At 36.0% G+C, this 9,389-nt stretch overlaps 1 protein-coding gene across 3 annotated transcripts in view; it reads left to right on the forward strand.

The window, feature by feature from the left end:
* LOC125123244 (sodium channel protein type 2 subunit alpha) overlaps window positions 1-8,667 on the forward strand; it is a 135,547-nt gene extending 126,880 nt beyond the window's left edge. For all 3 annotated transcript variants that reach the window (XM_047772778.1, XM_047772780.1, XM_047772779.1), the window contains exons 26-27: window positions 3,178-3,448; window positions 5,249-8,667. In XM_047772778.1, coding sequence (XP_047628734.1) covers window positions 3,178-3,448; window positions 5,249-6,444 — 1,467 coding nt within the window. In that variant the 3' untranslated portion in view covers window positions 6,445-8,667. The remainder of the gene's footprint in view (window positions 1-3,177; window positions 3,449-5,248) is intronic.
* Window positions 8,668-9,389: the final 722 nt, after the last annotated feature.

A 9,389-nucleotide genomic window follows, 5' to 3' on the forward strand; every position in this document is an offset into this window, starting at 1 on the left:
GAAGTGAGATTTGTCAATAGGCAGCATACACACACACACACACACACACACACACACATATGTAAATATTGATATATAGATATGTGATTGAGGAAAAAATTTAAATGGTTTTTGAATAACACCAAATAACATATTTGGGGCAGGGCTGTCCAGGAAATGATCAGTACATTTAGCTAGACTACTATTGGCAAGAGTTTGGCAGATTAGGAAGTGATTTTGTAAAATCCATCTATTCAGTCATTAATTAACAATGTATTTTGCTAAGCATTTGGAATTAAATATTGAACAACATAGAGTCTATATTTGGTAATCAAATAGTCATATCAACAAATTGAGATATCCAAGAAGGAAAGAATCCATTTGGCTATGAGAGCTGATAAGAAAGAGGGGGCTGATTAATCAGGGTACTTAGGGAAGGCTTCACGGAAGTATGATCCGAGGCCCAAAAAAGACTGAGAAAGTGTCAACAGACAAAGTGGGATGAGAAGATTGTATATATGAAGGCCCTGAGGTAGGAAGGCTAACGATGCTGGAATGCAGAGTGGGGGCTTCATTTGGGACATGATGAGAATGAAGAGGTTAGAATGGGCCAGACTTCTCTGGGTTTCATAGGCCATGTTCAAGTGTGGTCTTCGTTCGTAGAGCAATGGGAAGCCATTGAAGAGGACCTGGTCGGTATGGGTTTTATGAGTAACACTCAACCAGCACTGACAGAGGCAGTATATGCATTGTTTTGGAACTATTTCAGAGATGATAGGTAGCCTGAACCAGAATGGTGTGGAGATGAATAAAATGAATGAATTTGTGAGCTATCACAGAAATGAAATTTAAAGGTTTATTAATTGAATATGAGGAGTGAAAAAGGAAGAAACAAAGATTACTTATAAATTTCTGCCTTACACAACCAGATGAATAGTGGTGTCATGAAGAATATGAGGTAGGGACATGGAAAGAGAGAAAATTGGAGATGCTCATCTGCAAAATTTGATGATCAAAAAGGGTGTCTGAAAGAAAACAAATATTTAGAAAAGTAGTACAATAAAGTTTCTTAAGACTCAGAGACTAGGTTCAAAGCAAAGTCAGAGTTCTGGAGAGGAAGAGATTGGAGAGAGAAGGAATAAATACAGAATTAATTTGCACTGGATGTGTCTCAAGAACAGGGTCAGAGAGGAAAATGGACTGAGTCCTCCAATGAATTTGGAGTAGTATATAAAAATACAGGTGTGGAAATCAAGATAATATAAAATGAAAAGGGAAGTAGAGGTATTTCTTTACACCAATTGACTTTGGTGTTCTCTAAAAAGAAGTAAGAATAGAGGGCAAGAGATTGGGAAATTTCTGAGATGTTTGAAACTATCCTAGGAGCAAGTGAGGGGCAAAGGATTGCTGATCACTCTTAAGTGCAAAGATAAAAGGAGAGAACATAAATCTTTGGTTAACCATGCCTCCAAAGTTGTATAGCTTCCTTCAGCATATTCTGAGATTTAAATTGGAGACAGTGCTCAGTGACTGGCGATTAGAGTTGTACACTGAGGTAACCCACTGGAAAATTAAATGGGCAGAGAATCTAAGGAGCTTTTTATGATCATGCTATCATAAAAATGAAGACCAAGTTTCTGCTTTTAAGCAATTTTGAATCTACTACACTTGAGGTGTTCTATCTGTAAGAAAAATGACACTGCTTTGTCCTTACAGAGCTTCCAAACTAGTGGAAGAGAAAATAAACATTAAATAAGAGCACACCATTTGCATTCGCAATATAATGCCATCAATTTTATGACAAATGTAAGCACAAAGTATTCTGATATCACAGTGCTTAAAACTTAAAACTGAGAAATTCACCAGACTGAAAAGGGGTGTCTGATAATACCGTTTGACAGAGGTGTTATGACAGAAAAGACAGATAAACAAGATAAAATGATATGGTAAAAGAGTGGTCGGAAACACCAGAAGGATAGAAATAAGGGGAACTATAACCAGACTTAGAAAAGTCAACTACTGTAAACAAGATCTAAGGGCAAAGGGTTTGGAACTGGAATCGATGCATTTCTTAGGTTGAAGGAAGCCCTAGAAGGATAGATGCAGTTGAAGCAATAGAAATCCAGTCCAGAAAGCTAAATATGTTTTCAAAGAATATAGAAAAATATAACAAACAGGTGGTATTTGATGTCCTATAATTTCAATAGGGAGTAATGGATGCTTCCACCAGGGAGAGGTCAGAACACTAGCATAGAGAATCAGACCGACAAACCTGTTGATCTGGGAAAGCAGACTGAGTGTAGAGGTAGCAGAATATCCTTGTTCCAGTTGTGAAGGTAGAGAAGGACAACTTACCAGAAGTAAGCTAAGGCCAGCGCCCTAGACTGCCTGAATACCAATCAGATAGAGGCAAAAAGGAAGAAAATAAAGTCCAGTGAGTGACTTAATTTCATAAAGAAGACATAAGGCCAGTCGGTGGTTAGAAATAAGGTCCAAATTGAATAAAGCAAAGGTTGAACATCTGAATTATGAACTATGATTTTTTAAAGATGTTTATTTTTAGAGAAGAGTTATCCCCTGGATTCTACCAACTGTTCCGCTAATGTCCTTTCTTGAACTATGGTTTTAACAATATCTCAGCTGGAACTTAAAGTGGAATTTAAGATGCTGTGGCTTTAGGGAGGGAATATAAAGGCAGAAAATAGGGGGGGAAATGACAGAAAAAGCTGGAGAAGTGTTTATTTATTAGTTCTTCAAAGTTAATTTTGATGCCCATACTCAACATCTTGGATAACAAAGATTCATTATTATGGCAAATATTTACTGTCGGACATGATATTCTGGGCACTGAGAACCTAACAGGTGGTCCTTAACATAAAGTCAGTCTATAAAATCTGGTATCATAAACAGCATAAATAAAACAAACATATTTATAGATTTCCCTGTTGTTTGATCCCTGGCCCTGAAACTTCTGCATGCCACAGGTGTGGCCAAAACAATAACAACAACAACAAACAAAAACCAAATACATTTGAAAAGAGTTGGATATTCCAATAAACAAAATTCTCTTCCAAGTATGAAATAAACAGGCAGTGTTTTTATAAAAGCTGCATTTTATATTGCTATGTTAAAAATCAGACATGTTGAACATTATTTTTTTTGTTGTTTTCAGTAAATTTTACACATTCTTTATTTCAGAACAAATTCCAAGGAATGGTCTTTGATTTTGTAACCAAACAAGTCTTTGATATCAGCATCATGATCCTCATCTGCCTCAACATGGTCACCATGATGGTGGAAACTGATGACCAGAGTCAAGAAATGACAAACATTCTATACTGGATTAACCTGGTATTTATTGTTCTGTTCACTGGAGAATGTGTGCTGAAACTAATTTCTCTTCGTTATTACTATTTCACCATCGGATGGAATATCTTTGATTTTGTGGTGGTCATTCTCTCCATTGTAGGTAAGAAGAGGTGCTTTTATTTAGTTAAGGAAATTAGTAGTGAAATTTTGTGTTTTAAAACTTTAACATATTTTTCACTAATCATTCCTATTCATCCCAAAATTTTAAATAAAAGTCTAATTAATTGTCCATTCTCAGCTTGTCTTTCTCTAATTGCATGCTGTACGTGAGGTGATGTGTAAAAAATTTTATATTTTACAGCTTTCATTTATCATTTCATTTCAGAAGACAGTAACTTCAACTTGGGCATAATACTCCTATAGTCACGCATACTCCTATAGAATAGACAAGTATTGCTTTGAATAAATAGGTCATACACATATACACATATAAATCATTAAAAGTAGTCAAATAGTCCATAAATAATTACCTTTGCTAATTGAAATAGCATGTTTTATGTTTATATATTCACAGTCATACAAGCTTCACATTATCTTTGATTCAGATAGTTTTCTATGGTGTGTGATATTCTTTTTCAGAAGTAGAAATTTTGTTCAAAACCTCAAAGTAGTTTCATTTTGTCAATACATATTGTTTTTGTATGTAGGACATTAAATCATGTGCTGGAAGTAAATATAAGAGATTTAAGACAAGATACTGCCTGTTTGAGGAAAGAGCACATATACATAGAGAGAGAAAATAGTACCGCACTATTTATACACTTTTTTATACTGGTTAAACAGAATTTTTTTTAACAAGGTCATTCTATTTGATCCTGATAACAGTGATATGCAGGAGTATTATAGTGATTAAGGGATGACACTCACGTGTCATACAGACATGGCCTGGTGCTTCCCTTTTCTCACTATTCTCACTACTTACCAGCTCTGACTTATGGCAAGTTAACTCACCTCTCCAGTCCCTGGTTTTCCAAGGACTATGTTGTAAAGTAGTGTTGTGAGGATTAAATGAGATTAGGAAAGTAAATGCACTTAGCACTATGCCTAGCACAAAGAAAAGACCCAGTAAATGTTAAGCTAACAACAACAACAAAACTAGCCATTATCATAATTTAGCAATGCATAAAATCATGGGCCAGGATTCAGTCCCAAGTGTGTATGTCCTCAAAGTCTGAATTGATTCCTGTATGTTATTCTACTACCTCTCAAATAAAGTGGATCACAACCATCTCAAAAAAAATTTTTAAAAACGCTCATATTCCTAATCCAAAATCACATGCCTTATCAATTAATCATTATGAAAATACTAGAACTAGTATTTTAGAAACATAAATCCATTTCTGTGCTTGGCTGCCGTATATATTGTGTCTTTTGATAGCTGCTTTTCTTGAACTAGGAAAAATGAATATTAATACTTCCAGTTAGTATAAAGGTATTAATGTACTAACACTAAACATACCAGTTTTGTTTTGTTTTGTTTAGTGTACTAACACTAAACATACCAGGTTTTTTTTTTTTTTTTGTCTCTTTGCCATTTCTTGGGCCACTCCCGCGGCATGCAGAGGTTCCCAGGCTAGGGGTCTAATCGGAGCTGTAGACACCAGCCTACACCAGAGCCACAGCAACGAGGGATCGTTAACTCACTGAGCAAGGCCAGGGATGGAACCCACAACTTCATGGTTCCTAGTCAGATTCCTTAACAACTGAGCCACGACAGGAACTCCGAAACATACCAGTTTTACTTTGCTAAACAAATATTGCAGATTGTGTATATGTAAATGTGTACCTAATTCTCACATCCACATTTATAAAACTAGTTAGCACTTATCTTAGAAATGTACATTTTCACTTGCTCCCATTAAATATAACACTATTTTTGTTGTATCTTGACTTTCCATAGGTATGTTTCTGGCTGAGCTGATAGAGAAATATTTTGTGTCCCCTACCCTGTTCCGAGTGATCCGTCTTGCCAGGATTGGCCGCATCCTACGTCTGATCAAAGGGGCCAAGGGGATCCGCACGCTGCTCTTTGCTTTGATGATGTCGCTGCCTGCGCTGTTCAACATCGGCCTCCTGCTCTTCCTGGTCATGTTCATCTACGCCATCTTTGGAATGTCCAACTTCGCCTATGTTAAGAGGGAGGTGGGAATTGATGACATGTTCAACTTTGAGACCTTTGGCAACAGCATGATCTGCCTGTTCCAGATCACCACCTCTGCTGGCTGGGATGGACTGCTAGCACCTATTCTTAATAGTGGGCCTCCAGACTGTGATCCTGAAAAAGATCACCCTGGCAGCTCAGTTAAGGGAGACTGCGGGAACCCATCTGTTGGGATTTTCTTCTTTGTCAGTTACATCATCATATCATTTCTGGTCGTGGTGAACATGTACATCGCTGTCATCCTCGAGAACTTCAGTGTTGCTACTGAAGAAAGTGCAGAGCCCCTGAGTGAGGATGACTTTGAGATGTTCTATGAGGTGTGGGAAAAGTTTGATCCCGATGCCACCCAGTTCATAGAGTTCTCCAAGCTCTCAGATTTTGCGGCTGCCCTGGATCCTCCTCTCCTCATAGCAAAACCAAACAAAGTCCAGCTCATTGCCATGGATCTGCCTATGGTCAGTGGAGACAGGATCCACTGCCTCGACATTTTATTTGCTTTTACAAAGCGTGTTTTGGGTGAGAGTGGAGAGATGGATGCTCTTCGAATACAGATGGAAGAAAGATTCATGGCCTCAAACCCCTCCAAAGTCTCCTATGAACCCATTACAACCACTTTGAAACGCAAACAAGAGGAGGTGTCTGCTATTGTTATCCAGAGGGCTTATAGACGCTACCTCTTGAAGCAAAAGGTTAAAAAAGTTTCATGTATATATAAAAAGGACAAAGGCAAAGAAGGTGATGGAACACCCATCAAGGAAGACATCCTCACTGATAAACTCAATGAGAACTCAACTCCAGAGAAAACAGATGTGACACCTTCCACCACATCTCCACCTTCCTATGATAGTGTGACCAAGCCAGAAAAAGAAAAATTTGAGAAAGACAAATCAGAAAAGGAAGACAAAGGGAAAGATATCAGGGAAAGCAAAAAGTAAAAAGAAACAAAGAATATTCCATTTTGTGATCAATTGTTTACAGCCTGTGATGATGATGATTTGTTTGTGTCAACAGGACTCCCACAGGAGGCCTATGCCAAACTGACTGTTTTTACAAATGTACACTCAAGGTCAGTGCCTATAACAAGACAGGGACCTCTGGTCAGCAAACTGGGACTCAATAAACCGAGAAACAGTATCGGCAGGAGGTTTCTGTGTTCACAACCAGCTGACACTGCTGAAGAGCAGAGAGTAATGGCTACTCAGACTCTAGGAACCAATACTAAGGGGGGAGGGACGTTAAATTTTTATGTAAATTCAACACGTGACACTTGATAACAGTAATTGTCACCACTGTTTATGTTCTAACTGCCACACCTGCCATATTTTTACAAAATGTATGCTGTGAATTGATCACTTTTTTTTTTTAAATTCACAGGTTGTTTACTATTATATGTGACTATTTTTGTACATGGGTTTATGTTTGGGAAGAGGGAGTAAATGTAGGAAATTCTATGTTTATCATATAACTGGATATATTTTAAATGAAGGCATGCTGCACTTCTCATTCTCACATAAAAAAAAAATCACATCTCGAAAGGAAAGAGTTTACTTCTTGTGTCAGAATGTTTTTAGATTTTTGAGGTGCTTAAATAGCTATTCATGTATTTAAGATGTCTCATTCAGAAAAATTTTACTGTGCCTGTAAATGTTCCATAGAATTCACAAGCATTAAAAAATTGTTTTATTTTTACGTAATCCATTATATGTACATGTATATATGTATATATGTATATGTCTGTGTATATACATATATATGTACACACACACACAAACACACACACACCATTACATAGTCATTCAGAGTCCCAGCATGACTGTAACATTTTTGATAAGTGTCCTTTGACATAAAATAAAAAATATCCTATCAGTCCTTTCTAAGAACCTGAATTGACCAAAAAGCATCCTCCACCACCACTTTATAAAGTTGATTCTGCTTTTTCCTGCAGTATTGTTTAGCCATCTTCTGCTCTTGGTAAGGTTGACATAGTATATGTCAATTTAAAAAATAAAAGTCTGCTTTGTAAATAGTAATTTTACCCAGTGGTGCATGTTTGAGCAAACAAAAATGACGACTTAAGCACAGTATTTATTGCATCAAATATGTACCACAGTAAGTATAGTTTGCAAGCTTTCAACAGGTAATATGATGTAATTGGTTCCATTATAGTTTGAAGCTGTCACTGCTGCATGTTTATCTTGCCTCTGCTGCTGCATCTTATTCCTTCCACTGTTCAGAAGTCTAATATGGGAAGCCATATGTCAGTGGTAAAGTGAAGCAAATTGTACTACCAAGACCTCATTCTTCATGTCATTAAGCAATAGGTTGCAGCAAACAATGAAGAGCTTCTTGCTTTTTATCCTTCCAATCTTAATTGAATACTCTATGGTAAAAAGCCCAATGTACAAACATGTTGCAAGCTGCTTAATTCTGTTGAGAATATATGGTTAGAGTTTTCTAAGAAAATATAAATACTGTACAAATTTCATTTTATTTTATTTTTCAGCTTTTTGTACATAAAATGAGAAATTTAAAGTACCTTCAGGTTGATGTCACAGTCACTATTGTTAGTTTCTGTTCCTAGCACTTTTAAATTAAAGCACTTCACAAAATAAGAAACAAAGACTAACATGCAGTGTAGGTTCTTGCTTTTTTATTAGTACTGTAAACTTTGCACACATTTCAATGTGAAACAAATCTCAGACTGAGTCCAGCATTTATTCGCTTTCAAATAGTGATGCCTTATCATCGAAAGAGGCTTAAGGAAAGATCATTTGATATTCTTGGTATTGCTTGAATCAGAATCCACCTAGTCTTTTTATTCAGTAAATCATCCGTCTTTTCCAGTGTTTGTTTACACATATAGATCTTATTCTTACTGACCCATATGGCATTAGAACTTTACCAGATATGATACAAGATCCAAGCTTTTTTTTTTCCTCCACAAAAACTATATAAGTGAAATTATAATACCAGTTACAGCAAAACATTTTGTGTTTCTTTCGCAGGCAACATTAAATGTAGATTCTTTATACTAAAGCTATTGACTTGTAGTGTGTTGGTGAAATGCATGCAGGAAAATGCTATTACCATAAAGAACGGTAAGCCACATTACAATCAAGCCAAAAGAATAAAGATTTTGCTTTTGTTTTTGTATTTAATTGTTCTGTCTTTGTTTCTATCTTTGAAATGCCATTTAAAGGTAAATTTCTATCATGTAAAATGATCTATCAGAAAAAATAAATGTAAAAATACACATTAAATATAATAATTCATCTTTAAATTTTTTCATGGAATGGAACTTAATTAAGAAGAGTGTACTGGATATCTAGTTTTAATATTGGCCAAAAACCTAGATATGGTATTGAATAGAGTAGTGGAAAATTACAAAAATTAATAAAAAATTGACTAACATCTTTAAGTTGTGCATTCTTTCTCCTTCCTGTCTAACCTATTGTTTTGTTTTATTTTGTTATCCCCTTTTCCATTTTGGTTCCTCCCCTATGTCTTCCTTTTTTCATTTATTTTTTTATTGAACTATAGTTAATATACAATGTTGTGTTAATTTCTGCTGTATGAAAAACTGACTCAGTTATACACACATACATTCTTTTTTATATTCTTTTCCATTATTGTTTATCCCAGAATACTGAATATAGTTCCCCGTGCTATATAGTCGGACTTTTTTGTATCTGTTCTATGTGTAGTAGTTTGTATCTGCTAACCCCAATCTCCCAGTCCATCCCTCCTCCACCCCACCGACCACTTGGCAACCAAAACTCTAATCTCTATGTCTGTGAGTCTGTTTCTGTTTCATAGATAGCTTCATTTGTGCCATGTTTTAGATTCCATGTATTAAGTGATATCATATGATATTTGTATT

This window comes from Phacochoerus africanus, chromosome 3 (assembly GCF_016906955.1).
Source record: "Phacochoerus africanus isolate WHEZ1 chromosome 3, ROS_Pafr_v1, whole genome shotgun sequence".
Taxonomy (NCBI): domain Eukaryota; kingdom Metazoa; phylum Chordata; class Mammalia; order Artiodactyla; family Suidae; genus Phacochoerus; species Phacochoerus africanus.